Source organism: Acartia tonsa, chromosome 12 (genome assembly GCF_053477335.1).
Source record: "Acartia tonsa isolate MP-2025a chromosome 12, ASM5347733v1, whole genome shotgun sequence".
In the NCBI taxonomy this organism is placed as follows: Eukaryota; Metazoa; Arthropoda; class Copepoda; order Calanoida; family Acartiidae; genus Acartia; species Acartia tonsa.
This window is the reverse complement of record NC_137271.1, coordinates 28,416,785-28,431,541: the sequence shown is the minus strand read 5'-3', so window position 1 is coordinate 28,431,541 and position 14,757 is coordinate 28,416,785. Positions and strand designations below refer to the sequence as shown.

The 14,757-nt window shown below is 31.2% G+C and overlaps 2 protein-coding genes across 2 annotated transcripts in view; one reads left to right on the top strand and one right to left on the bottom strand.

The window, feature by feature from the left end:
- LOC145333745 (uncharacterized) overlaps positions 1–2,690 on the top strand; it is an 11,329-nt gene extending 8,639 nt beyond the window's left edge. Inside the window, exons 9-13 of the mRNA XM_080178966.1 lie at positions 222–279; positions 825–894; positions 1,355–1,420; positions 1,821–1,882; positions 2,573–2,690. Coding sequence (XP_080035092.1) covers positions 222–279; positions 825–894; positions 1,355–1,420; positions 1,821–1,882; positions 2,573–2,664 — 348 coding nt within the window. The 3' untranslated portion in view covers positions 2,665–2,690. The remainder of the gene's footprint in view (positions 1–221; positions 280–824; positions 895–1,354; positions 1,421–1,820; positions 1,883–2,572) is intronic.
- Positions 2,691–5,128: 2,438 nt separating this feature from the next.
- LOC145334128 (uncharacterized) lies at positions 5,129–7,713 on the bottom strand. The gene is made up of 5 exons (XM_080179424.1): positions 7,469–7,713; positions 6,845–7,293; positions 6,234–6,450; positions 6,102–6,151; positions 5,129–5,799 (listed from the first exon to the last, which is right to left on the bottom strand). Exons 1-5 carry the CDS (start codon positions 7,695–7,697, stop codon positions 5,665–5,667), a joined length of 1,080 nt encoding a protein of 359 aa, XP_080035550.1. The 5' UTR covers positions 7,698–7,713; the 3' UTR covers positions 5,129–5,664.
- Between the last annotated feature and the right edge of the window lie 7,044 nt (positions 7,714–14,757).

Here is a 14,757-nt window from a genome sequence, read left to right as displayed (position 1 = left end):
GTCGTGCAATCAAAGGGTTAGTTGTCTGTTACTTAACCTAACTTGGGTGTTAGAGTATTGCATCCCATTACATGCGAATGATGCTCTGGATTCTCTATATGATCTCTTAAAAATCTAAATTATATAGTGGAGCGTCTACTTGCCTCCTCCACCTCTTCCTCAAGTGCTCCTAGAGGCATCTGGGGGGCGTAGCTGCTAGTAGTATATATATATTTTGATAGGTATGGTTGTATGCCTGTGAAGGAGAAGTAAAAGGGTTTGCAGTTATCAAACAAAAAGGTGATTACAGGGGGGGGGGATTGAAGGTGGGTACTTATTGTAACCAAATCTATACCACAAAAGAACTAAACTCAAATCCAAGAATTGTAATTTTAGTTTATCATTTGATTATCATTCTTCCCCCCCACCCCCCACCCTGCCTATTTAAGTGAAATAATCCTAAGTAAAGCAGCTAATCTTTATACAACTCTAATAACCTTTGTTTGTTAGTAGAATGCTTTTTTCCAATTTTGTTTCAAATTAACTTCATTGAGCCTAAACTATTTTTTGTTTGATTAGTTGCGAACCTACTCATAAAATTAATTGTGTATGTTTTGTTATTTGTCGATAAAACATCTTTGGGGACTAATACTGTATTTTGATTGGCTGGTTTGTAAAGTTGAGTGTCCAAGCATTTCAACCACTAATTGTAATCTACAGAAGGGTTAAATTTGAATATTATCTTTAGGGGTTTACATCAATTTATCGGCAATTATTTAAACCCTTACGATCTCCATGTTAAATGATTTTAAAAAAATTAGTTTATAAAGTTTTGATTGTATTAGGGAAGCGTGCAAGTCAGGGACACCCAGAGTTATTGAATCCTATTGATATTCTAGATGCAATATTCATCAGGTAACATAAGAGGGTTAATTTCAGGGTAGGGACAGTAGACCGCAAATCATCATGGTACTCATTTAGTAAATTTGTTTAGTTGACAAAAAAATATATTGGTACCGTTACTAAATAATTAAAAACCTTCCGGGACCTATGAGAAGCTACACTGTTCAGGAGAATCCGATCGGTTCAGCGAGATCCTTAGGTACGGATAAATAGACAAACAGACATCCTGTTACTTTATTATGAGGCTTATCTTGTCAATTCCTTGGTAATATATTTCCAGTATGGCTTCGAAATCGATAAATACCCGGATTTTCTTTGAACGATTACAGAGTGCTAAAGCAAAGTTTGACATTAATCGGACAATTTTAACCTGTTTAAATTAACGAAAAGATTCAATTGTTCCGTACGGATGGACGGACTGTTCCTAACTATAGAATAGCTTCGCTTTTAAAAATTGTAAATTTTTTTCAAGGAATTCTGGTAGAAGACAAGGAGCATGTACAAAATTGTTAAATAAAATATTTTGTGATATAAACAGGTAATTGAAATACTATTAGTCAACAACAGTCATTCACCAATTTAATTCAACTTAAAACTGACAAAAACGAGCCTTTATCGGTAAAAATCGGCATTAAATATATCCAAACGAAAGTAGGAATTAGGGTAGAAATGTTGGTTGCGGGGCCTAACCGTGCGGGGGTTACCCAAACCAAATATAACAAAAAAGTAATAAACAAACAAATGCAACCACCCCCCCCCCCTCTTATTTTAGAGTTCTTTTTAAAATAAGCGGGAGGGGGTATTTTAGTGCTCGACAAGAATCTTTGAGGGAAAATTACCGGCTTATATAACTTATAACATTTTGATACTTTATTGATTTAAGTTTTTACCTTTGCTTAATTCGAATATTAAAATATATAATTTATTTTCCTTTTTAGATTAGCATTTAGTGAACCTGTGTCATGTAATTTAATATCGGTATTAGACAAGGCATTAAAAGGTAAAAATAAATATTTAAACATGATTCTATTTATTTTTTAATAAGCGCTGGAAAGTATAAAAATATGTCTAAAAAGTAGGGATGAGAGGAGAAGTGGGAAAAGAAACCCCTAAAAAAGACGTATTTAAAATAAATATAATATGATAAATATTGACGTATTTTTATGACGTCACACATGACACTTTTCAGTGCTTCCTTTTTAATACAGACAGACATTATAAATAATCTGTTCTGTTTTCCATTATATTTGTAACTAATGGTTGCGCCCCTAGCATATAGAGACTCTGTCTTCAAATGGGTAAAAAGCTGGCAAAAATAGTTTAAATCCATCCCAAGGCTTACATCTAAAAATGAAATAGTTTATTAGTTGTCGAAATCTTAAGTTTCATACAAGAAAACGTATTACTTTACATAATAGGAAAGCGGAAACGCACCCTAGTGGCCTCCAGGAACACTAAAGAATATGGGTGTGGACGCTCTACTTTACATTTTAGTTTTTAAAAATTTGAATCTTTCGGTACAAGCACACAGGCACACACAGAGATACACAGCCACCCCATTACTTTTATATATTTGTCAGCTAGCAGAAAATTTCTATATTATAACTGTTTTACAGTTTATTTCTCTTTAATTTAGAACATTTGAGACAACAGCTATAGTTTCCTTGTTTAACTTTGATTTTTTTTCTAGATCCCACCAACAAAAAGCTTGAAGATAGTATTTACACTATAAATCAAGGATTGTTCTTTTTAAATTTAAACTTTATAGAACTGATGAATTGATCCGAACTTAAATAACTTAATTAGCAGCAAATTATTTTTTTAAAAGTCTGTTTATGGTCCTATTTCGTTCTTCCCTCAAATGCTTTGTCATATTCAAAAAGTACAATACTACCTAGTAGCATAAAGAGAAATATAAAACAATTTCATTTTCTACAAAAAAATCATCTTTAGTATATGTTCATCAAACCATATGTTCATAAAGGATAACTCTGATCGATAATATGGACATGATAGAATAGTCCTACCAATTTCAAACTTTGAATGATGATTTTTGTAACAATGAAGAACTATCTAGGCTATTTTCTTGGGGGTGGGACACCCCCAATTCTCCCCCCCCCCGCATTTTTAAAATTATTTGAAATTAGTGGTGGCAGCTTCAAAGATATTTAATTTTTTTCCCCTTTTTTTAAAATTACCAATGGGCAAAGCCCCTAAAGGCTAGGGATGAAGCCGCTAGTTTCATATAAAAGGATACTTGAGTCCTAATTTTCTATAATTCAGATACAATACACTTATTTACCAAGAGTAAAAGAACATATGAAAATCCTAGGGAGCTTAAAGAAGAATAATATGATACCATACAAAGCATACAAGAATAAAGTTGATCTCATATTCAACAATCAAGAATATTATTCTCAAGATCCTTATTAGTAAATTCTATTTTTTGTTTCATTGTATGTACATTTTCAGCATGATAAATCATTATACATTATGTTTTTTTTATAGAATTGCAATTTTTGATTAACTTTTTCAAATGCTTAAACTAAAATAATAATAAAATAATATTTCTCGCATCATATTATAAACAGGTTTCCGCGGATATAGAAATGTAGAATTTTTGGATTTAAACCAGTTTTGTTAGCCCCAAGATGCCGAAGTATATAATATGATGCTAGACATAATATTTCCGTATGGCTGAGAACCGATTCTAATCCATCGGAAATTAATCGGTTTTAAATGAACACCGGAAAAGAGTTTACTTTTATTATTTTAAGTTAAAGTATATTATATTATACATAGTACTTAAATGGAAACAAATATGACAACCTTTTCTTGTAATTAATAAATAGGATAGATAGCTTTAAATGTTCAGAGTTTTGCCCTTTTAAGATTAGATTTGTTTTTTTACAATTATTTTTGTAAAATAAACATGCTTTTTCAGAATTTTATAGCCAACAAGCGAAATAAATCCCAAATAAAACTAGCTTTTCTAGCAAATACAAATTCTAGTCAAATTTTGGTCATAAAGAGGTTTCTTTGACTTGAGTTGATCGTTCTCTACACCACTGATTTTAAGTCAAACGCTTTGTTAAATTCAAAAATGCCATTATTCTTATTAGAAAGCATATAATAGAGAAATTTAATTTGGTCAATTTGAAAATCCATATAAATCCTTATAATTAAGGCCCCCTCCCCTAAATATTTTTCTGTTTAAATCTTAGAATGAAAATGGGGGGACGGGTTGTGTTCTCCACCCCCCCCCCCCCACATTAACAGCCGCTAGTATAGAAATATTATGATATTCCTTTTAGTTTAAACCAATTTAAAATATATTTTTTTCATGAATATTAGTTTCCTTCACAAAATTGAACCATTGACGTAAACTAACAATTTAATAAATTTACTTCTCAAATAACACCATTGTGCCTTTATTTGTTAAATAAACAATTATGTTTACAGCTTCTAATTAATAACAGGACTTTATAGAAAAAATTATTATTTTTGTACAACAGAGACAATAAATTTTTTTTTATTTAATTCAGTCTTTGGGGTTAGAAAAAAACCCGTAGCACATTCGCTCGTTGTATTTAAGGTGATAGGTTCGAATCTCGGCTTAACACCGCATCATAACTAAAGATAGTTCCTACTGCTATTATTTCAAGCGCGCGACATTAATAGTTAGAGTAGGGGGAATGCCTTGGCCCAAAACATGTGCAACTCATTACCATGCAAAGTTATGACTTCTGAGACAAAGATCATGCAATCAAAGACTTTGTTGTCTTATGGGTGTTACTCAACCTAATACCCCGGATGTTTGAACAGAAAAAGATACATTTGGCAGGCTCCCCTTAGTTATCCTGGGTTGTTGGATAACTTAAATAGATTATATATGTATATGTCAAACAGGAGTTAATTTGATAGTTAAAACAGATTAGTTATAAGAATCTGTTTTAGTTATTTGTGTAAGGAAAGGCTGTATTGTAAGGACATTAGGCTGTTTATTATAGTCCCCAAAGTTTCAAATAACATTTGTTGACTCAACAACTTTTGCGACCTTTATTAAATTTAGATTGGTTTATTAAGTTGAATGTAAAATGTTTTAACAACTTATTATAATCTAAAGAAGGGGTAATTTTGTGTATCATCATCTGGGAGTTACAACAAATTATCGGCCATTGTCTTATCCCTTTAGATTCCTGGTGTTTAGTTTTTAAAGTTGTTGTGCAAAACAAACAACAAAAACTATTTAAAAAACATATATTGAACATTTATACACACACACACACAAAATTGCAAAGTCAATGAATAAAAATTTCATGTTAGGAACATAAAATAATTATTTGTATATTTAAGATAGTAAAAGCCAATAAGGTTTGATTGCTCATAATATTTCAAAAGAAACTCTAATAAATTTATTGCAACTCTCAACAAGATAACAGAAAAAATATATCTCTAAGTTTGAAAAATATTTTAACTTCTTCACATATTAATTTAATTTATGAAGTAGCATAAAAGTTCTAACTCTAAGTTGAAAAAATAAGAATTGTGGATAAGAATTGGTACTTGGCAATACTGAAAAATCATGTATTGAATTGTATTATATCCAGTTTTCTACTACTATAAAAATGTACAATTATAATATCAAACCCAGTTTTGTTAGCCTGTGCCTCTGGCATCTTGGGTCTAACAAAACTAGTTTTAATCTTATGATTCTAAATTTTGTTTTATTCGCGAAGATGTTTTTATAATACAATGCGATAAATAACTATTTTACAATTCTTACGATAATACTTTGGAGAACTTGGTAAGATACTCCACTGCCAGGTCCCAAATTCCAAGAGCAGAAAGACCTAACCAGAGTCCAAGTGAGCTACCCGCATCAATAATGAACTCAAACCAACCATACACTATAACCTTGAATAAAAGATTGTAAAAACTTGAATTCAACATTATTGAAAAATTTAATAGAAATATTTAATTTTCAAATAAATAGGTTAAGTTATAAGTAGAATTAATGATTGCATATAACAGAAATATTAGTCAATCTTACTTGGTTGCAAATTACATTTTTTACATCAAAAGTCTAATTTATATAATCAAGAATTAGTTTCTGGTTCTAAGCATAATTAATTTACTTAAGAATTCTATTTGATTATGAATTGACCATAAAAATACCTTAAAATTTCTTGATTTATATTCTATAAATTAAATATTACCTTTGTTGTAACTTCAACAATTGGATCAAATCTTATGGTGATGGAACCCTCTAGAAATATGAAAACAAAATTTGTATTATCAAAGGGATCCAGTTTAAAATACAACATAAAATCAAAATTCAAATGTCATACCTCCACTTGTTTTTCTGTGGGTGAGCTGAACATTATTTTCCATTTTCCAGCAGTTCTTTAAACAGCTTTGTTCTGCAAGAGTATCTTTAAAACTTTCTAGCCTTAGGATATAATCTGATCTCAGGTTATTTCTTAAGAAATAGGTATTGTTCTTGTTGGCAGTGATAGTTGTGCAGGAGTTTGTATCAGAGAGGAAAGGAGGTACACAGCCAACATCCTTAATAGTTTACTAGTTATCTATTACATCGTGTTATAATCAGCTTTCCGTGATTATAAAAATGTATAAATATAAGATTAAAACTGGTTTTGTTAGCCCCGAGATGCCAAATGCACGGGCTAGAAAAAATGGTTTTAATCTTATGATTGTATTTTTTTATATTCGTAGAATATAAACAATGCTATACATATTATATTTCAGTATGGCTAAACTAGTTCTAATCCACGGGATATTAAATGGGAAAAGTTAATTATCTTAGATTATTTGTATGCAGACACAGGGTAACCTACTTTTTAAAATAGTTTTATTGTATATTATAAAATCTTACCAAAGATGACAGCCACTGTGCAACAACATAATTGAATGAATTTTAGCATATGTTAAATGATGTTACCTGAGATAGTTGATCTTGAATGAAATCATCAACACATTTCCTAAAGGCATAATCTTCTGTTGGGTTGCACAAGTATTTTTCTTTAGGGTTGTTCAAATTTCTGATCTTTGTTTGGACTGCATAAAAATAATCATTGGTATCATCGTCATCAACAACTATCTTAGATCCAATGTGGGAATTCATACCAAGGCTGAAGTAAGTTGCTTGAGACGGATCTGTAATGTGAACCGTGTAACTAGGTTGGTCAAAAGTGAACATAAACATCATTTCTGGCTGAAACTTGACATTTTTACAGTTACCAATTGGGTAAACATAGCTGCTTTCTCCCAGATTAGCACTGCCACTGAAGTCTTCAAACAAAGTTTCATCCTTTCTAGAGAGATATTTGATAATCTCGTGAAAAGTCATATTTTCAATCTCCCAGGTAACATTTCCCTCGTTTATGATTCCTTAACATATAAAAAAAAGTTTAAAAATTTTGACTTTTATAATTTTCATTGTAAAAGTAAAGTTAATGAAATAAAATTATTACTGATAAGTAACTGTGGACTTTAATAACATTTATTTCAAAAGTTTAACTATCTTATGTGCAAGCTCATAATGCAATTATGATCATATATTTACCTTGAAAGAAAGCTGCCGCATTTTCAACTCCCAGAGATTTGAAGTAAGGTTGATTGTCAAGGCACATTGTGACTAGGGGCTTCATATTCAATTCTCTCATTGGCACAAATGTCGAGGTATCTACAGCTGGTGGGGATATTAATTTGTTAACAGCACTCTGCATTTGATAACAGAAGATGCCAAGTGATATGATTATCAGCAAAGAGCGAGCTAAGGCTTCTAACCCCATCCTGCCTTAGTTTTTATCAAACTGAACCATTTAAACCTGTGACATGTGAACCTTGAGCTGCTAGTTAGACCAAAGCAACTTTGTAAGTTGCAATTACTATTCAAATAGATTAAATAATTATTATTTCCATGTAATTTTAGATTCAATTTATTATTTTGTTTAAGAATAATGACAAATAGTTTTTGTTACATAATCTAATTTAGTATTTGGTTAAAAAGACAACTTTGGATTATAATCTTTCTTGTTATAAATGTAATCAAATTATAAATGGTTTCCTCCCACTGTTTGCTGAAAAACTTATGTCTATTGATTATTTTTAAAAACAGGACAGTTTTCTACAACAGTATTTTAAAAAGGTTTAAATAGACACCAATAGGAAAAATTAATTCTGATAAGTTAAAAGTAAAGATACATGCAAATACCGGTTATTCTGATTGCACATATCATTTTCGAAAAGTATATACTTTCCGGAAGCCAATCTTTATGAGGAAGGTATTTTTAGAAAGGGGAAAATGTGTAGAAAACACCCATGTAAATTAGAAAATCCGCAGAAATCATTTTTAAAAGTTATTGGCAAACATTTGCAATGTTAATTTGCAAAATTAATTTTATGCCCTAAATGACATATTCTGAAATAAATCTTTTATGAAAGTTTATCATCTTTGAGTTTAGGTCATGCTTAAGACGTAAAAAATATTTTCAGTGTTACTTTTTTCGCCCTACATGTGAAAAAAGGCATTTCTCACATTTTATTATAGAAAATTGCATATAAACAAAATAATTATTTTTTTCTACAGTCAACACAAAAATTGGCATAAAATCTTTCATTTTAAATGTAAAAGTCAGATAAAGAATCCTTTTTAGAGCAAATATAGTGCAAAAAGTAACCAAGACGTTTTAGCAAAGTATGAATATCTAATGAAATAGATACTTTTAAATTTTGATATACATATCAGATAAAAATATATAAAAAAAGAGATCAAAAACTATAAAACAAGGTATATATTTTTTTCACTCTGTCACTGAATAAAGAGCACTTTTAGGTTTGATTTTAACCAATGCAGCACTTAAACACTCATTTTTCAAGGTAATTAAACAAAATAAATGCAATTATACAATTAAGTCAGTTTAATAATACAGTAAGCCTTTTTGTAGCATTTTTTTTTGTTGAAATTATTCTTTATTTCTATAATAAATTGTATTAAAATCTAATGATTTGAAAATTCGTAAATAAGAACTTCATTTTTACACTGTTTTGACATATAAATTACAAAGAAAAAGATTAAATCCTTTAAGTTTGAATAATACTTTATATATTTACATAATAAAAACATTAAAATTGTTAAAGATTAAAAAAAAAAGATAAAAATAAGTAATTTTTAAAATCATTTTGTGTCGTCTTCATAAACTATTTCCCCTTTTATATTTTAGTCTGGTAGAATTCATAATTATAAACAACCTTTCTTGAGCATATATATGTTTTATTTAAATTAATTATAAGAATGTAAAACATTTTTTGATTGATTTAATATTAACAATTCACCTAACATTTTGTTATTTTACTTTTTTTGAAACTCTTTTATTCTTATTAATAATTCTATTTAACACAAAAAGCTCATAGGGAGTTGATAACCTTTATTTCTTGCTTTGTATTCTAATCAGAGATTTTTAGACATTGATTGATTGAACGAAGACGATATCGTCTTCGTTCAATCAATCATTATTATGTAAATGCCAACAGAGTATACAACTAAAGAATTCATAATTTTCAAATTAATATTTTAGTCATTTGTATAATGTCTAATACAGCTCTAAAAAGATGCATTAATTAATATGCAGCAAAAATAGATTTAAGATAATTTGTTTTTCTTCTATGAAAGCCGTACCAACAAAAGCGAAATAATTAAATAAATAGTTGTATACTCTGTTTATTCGACATGTCTAAAAAATGTCAAAAAAACGCGGCATTCTTTTTTCAAAAACCCATCACAGGTATTTTATTTGACTAATTTTTTAAAAACTATACAGCATGCATGTTTGTGTCAATAATGAAGACATTACGGGTTTTTATGTACAAAAAGTTGTTTTAAAGCAAGAAAAAAAATATAATCTTTCTAGTGACTAATATACAATTTCGTAGTTTTATATATGTCTGTATTTTGGTTTCTAAAAAAAGTACTATACCAACAAACATGCATGCCTGAAAATTAGTTTCAATATTCGTATTAAACAGGAAAAAGAAACTAAGTCGTCGTTATAATTATTGTTTGTTATTTTTGGTGTAAGGTTTTTTTTTAATGAAACTTTTTTGGATCTCGTGAATTCGATTTCTGCGGATTTTCTGGTTGCCAGAAATGAAATCTACGCATCTTTTTTAGCTAGATGGCATTTGTCTGGTTAAGATTGGATAAAAAACTCTTTGGTTGGTTAAATTTAATAAGTGTGATTGGAAAGAATACTTAAGTTGATTTTTAAAATCTGTTTTCTTACCAAAGATTGGATCACATTCCATGTAAACGAATTTTGACAGTTTTAGATTTTTAAAAAAGAATATAAATGTTACCGGTTATAAGTTAAACCTTCACTGAGCTATTTATAAAAACTATTTCAAAGAATCAAGCTTAGAAAACAAAAATTGCAAGTATTTTTCTTATTCTCAATGTATTTTGATACAAATTTTCAAACTCAATTGACTAGGTATGTGTATCTAGATTTAACCAGTTTTATTTGATAATTTTATTTTTCGGAAAGAAGGTGTATTAACTTTTTTGCTTTTTATTTAAAATAGCTAGCCGGTTCTTTTAGTAAGTAGTAGATGTAAAATTTTTCATAGAATTCAGGTATGCAATCGGTTTTTTTGTAGACCTCTTATTTTTGAAGTAATTTAAGTTTTAAAAAAAAATAATTAAGTCGGTTTTAAGGTACTAAAACGCAACAAAATAAAAGAAGAAAATTGCCAATATGAACAAAAATAGTAGGATCTTTAATTTGACACCTTACTTTTAAAATTCTGTTGAGTAATTATTGAAAAAATCTATCTTTTTAACCTTGGTTTAATAAAACTTTAAACCTAAATATTTTCTCAAACAGACAAAAACAATATGGGTTCATATATACCTTTAGAATCAGAAAAATATTAGGAATCCATTGTAAGCAAAATTGAAAAAAGTAAAAAAAAAAGATAAAAAAAAATGGCCTAATATATTATTTTGTACAGGCAACACTTACTTTACCCCCTATTTACCCCCTTTCCATTTTTACTCTCAATGATTTTACTCTTAAAGATTTAAGATGGTTGCCTGTATAATATAATATTTTCATATAATTTCTTTTATCATAGTTTATTTACTATTTTGTAAACTTTTTATTTCAATTTTGCTTAGAATGGATTTGTAATATTTTTCTCATTCTAAAAGTATATTGTCTCAACCATGACACTTTGGTTGAGTATGACTTCCGAATTAGCGGGAAGTTCTCGAGATCTGTTGGCGAACATACAAACCCCCAATACCAGGAACCATCAAGTTTCAACAGCAGGTTTGATTATAGATTTATTGATGAAATTGTTTCAAAGTCCTGAAATTACAAAATCAATTAGTTCATAATTCCAGTTATTTATAACCACGTAATCTTAATTGCTTTTTAAAATCATTTTTCTCTACGGTTAAGAATCTTTGGAAACTTTGGCTTTAAAGGAAAATTATTTGGTTTAATAAATCATTGTTAAATGCAAAAATAAAGGCACATAAAAAATAACTAAAACATATATTAATCATAATTAAGTTTCATGCTTAGCTGGCTAAAGCCTTTTTAAAACTACATATAATCGTCCTATACACCATTCTTCTTAATAAAATTAACAAATTCTACCTGAAGTTCTTATGGTTTCAAATCCCTGGTATACTAGGGTCGTTCACGCACTATGAGACCAATGATAGGCCAAATTTTGTTCTCCGAAATCTTCACACACTCATATCTCATTCAAAAGTAACGAACGTGCGCATCAAAATATATAAACAATCCATACCGCGTCACTTTATGAAAGGAAAGTCAAAAAAGACGACATTTGCGCTTGATTCTAGGATAATGATAAGGAATTAATTTCGAACTTGATAAACACAAAGCTTCCTCGAAAAGAGGTTAAGACACACCCCCCGTTTGAAAGTCAAATTAACTTCCTTAACGAGATTCAAGGTTTTTTTGCGCTGAGCACTAGCAACATTTCTCACTAAACTCAACTCACCATAATCACATGAGAATGGCCACATCCCGAAAACCGTGACAATTTTTGCTCCTAACTAAATGAAACCCCGTGAAATGCATACACAATGTTATACTCCTCACTAGGACTCATAATACCTCACATTTAGATAAGATAAGATAAGATAAGATTTATTTAAGATAAGATTTATTTTCCTCAAAGGTACAACATATTTTATTAGATATATATCATACACTATGTTACTATGCTTTGATTTGTTTGATTCTTCTGGTTTGTTATGTTTGATGCAGGTTTGATAATAATATAATGATATACATAATAACTATTATTAAGTACCTAGCATGGAATTGGCCGAACTTCGTCTCCACCTAGTTACCAGGCCAGTTCGAATAAGATGAAGATAACATTTTACAATAAAAATTCCATGCAACATTGTACCAGATAGTTAGCATAACCCTTTAAGGGTTGTGGAGCCACTGGTGTACTTTGACGCTTGCTAAGCCGATACAATGTTTATGTGCAAATAAATAATAATCTTAACAATGAAAGAATAAAATATCTTGCTGTGTATTTCAGACATCCTCCTACTATCAGTTGCAACTTCTCCAAGCGTAAATTCGGAACAATTAAGGAACCAAAACCTCCACTAGGAGTCGCTATTCCCGTTGTGATCCCTTTTCAGCTCTACATAGACAGTTTCCTTTATAACAAATTATTTTCATTATAGAGTGGAGTTTTGTCCGGGTCTAAGGACATCTCCACACCAATAATTACAGGATAACGGCAAATCTCGCGATAACACTTGGTCTAATCCAAAAATCCAAAAATCCAAAAAATGAATAAGATATCCTAATATATAATCGTATCATGTACTTAAGTGAACAAGGTGTAATGGTTGGTTTCGATTCCTACGGAATCTGATTTTTATTTCTTGAGAATGGATATAATAATCCTATGATGTACAATTGTACTATTGTACAGAATAAAGAATAGGTCATGTGCGATTCCTACGGAATCTGATTTTGGTTTTTTGATAATGGGAGTGTGTCCCTAAATATGTAAAGTTCGATTCCTCCGGAATCTGATTTTTATGTTTTGAGAACTGGTCACAGCGTGGCTGTGAATGGGGCAACAATATGGGGGAGGGTGAGGTGAGGGAAGGAGAGGGGAGAGTGGTTTGTGCTCGAAAACGTTGATCTCACTCTTTTTTGAAAGTAAAGGGTGAAAGTGGGTCATGAAAAAAAGTCTGTGGCGTGCTAGTGCGCGCACAATTTGGTTATAGCTTTGCTTTAGTGGAGTTTAAATCTTACTGTTGTTTAGGCACGAAAATGTTCGGAGAGGAAGAATACCAACAAATGTGGCAGCCGTTACGCAATAGATTGACAATAACATATCAACGACTTCTCAATATAGTTAATGGTGACAATGTCAGTGAGGAAGTACGTCGTGAGGTAGCCCGTCTACTATACCAACAGGGTTATTTAGAAACCGAGTTGGCACTCACACTATACAACCCAAACAAGGATATGGAATATCATGAAACTAAATTGGGTGAAATTGCTGAGCGAATAACTGCACAAGAGGGGGCTTGTCTCCAACTATAGCTCCAGAAGTTGGCCATTTCCGGTCTGGACCAGTTATGGTCAAGTTCTATACGACTTTATATACAAGATATCCGCAAAACATCCGCAAAAACAACCGCGGAAATATCCGCAAGACGTTCACAAAAATCAACAATGAATCAACAGAAAAAATCTGCAAAATGAGGAATAAATAATACAGTTTAGTTTTAAAAAAAAAAGTAGCTAAATATAATTTTAAAAATAATTTACCATAAATTCATTGATTTGTTTTTTAATAAATCCTAGATATCTTGCTATGAATTTTTTATTTTTTTATTTGAAAGATGTATAAAGTAATAGGATGTCTGTTAATTAATATTTTGCTATGGATTAATTTAGTATTAGCATAAAAAAGTAAGGATAAGAAATGTAAGTTGATGAAGTGAGAGACTAGTTAGAATAAGGGAGATGGGTCAAGGAATGGAACAGGTATGGGGGAGGAAGGGAGGAAAAACGAGGGGGAGAAAATGGGGCGTGGTGAGTGGTTTGTGCGCGGTCGTGGCTACCAGCCAGACAGACAGAGCGGCGCTTATCGTTTGGTATATGCTAGGGGGGGAGAAAAAGTAGGGGGCGGGGGGAAGAGTGGTTTTCCGGTAAAGCACAGTATAATAAAGGAAAAAAGGGGCGGGAGGGAGACAATTGGTTGTAAAGCATAGAGGAAATACGCGGGAAATCGGAAGTGGGGAAAGTTATTTACTAATTAATAAGTTAAAATTAAGATTGCATAATGCATGGTATTAAAACACAAGGGGGGTATAAATATGGGGTAGGTAAGGTCAAATTTCAATTGTCTCCAAGATGTCAGATCAAGAAGAGGAAGTAGGACAAGGCCAAGGTGCTTTACCAGATGGGGCGCCGGAAGTTCCGGAGGAGGCTGGAGGTGAGGAAAATGTTCCCCTCCATGACCAGGTGCAGGAGCTCATCGCTATGCTCAATTCTAGCGATGAAGTCGATGATCCTGTACCCGTGCACGGCGTCCAGCAGCTGCTGAACCTCGCGGCAGTGCCTGATCTACTCCCATTTCCGGGGGTAGACAGGCGCTGTCTGGACCTCTGGTTTATGGTCAAGAGGAGGTTGTTGGGCGTTGTGCACGAGGGCGACATGTTGATGTGGAGGAGATTCCGCAACGACGCCATCGATGAGGAGATCCTCCGCATGATGTATTCCAACTATGGGTTAGTCGTGAGGTTAATATCAGTAATGCCCACGTACGCCC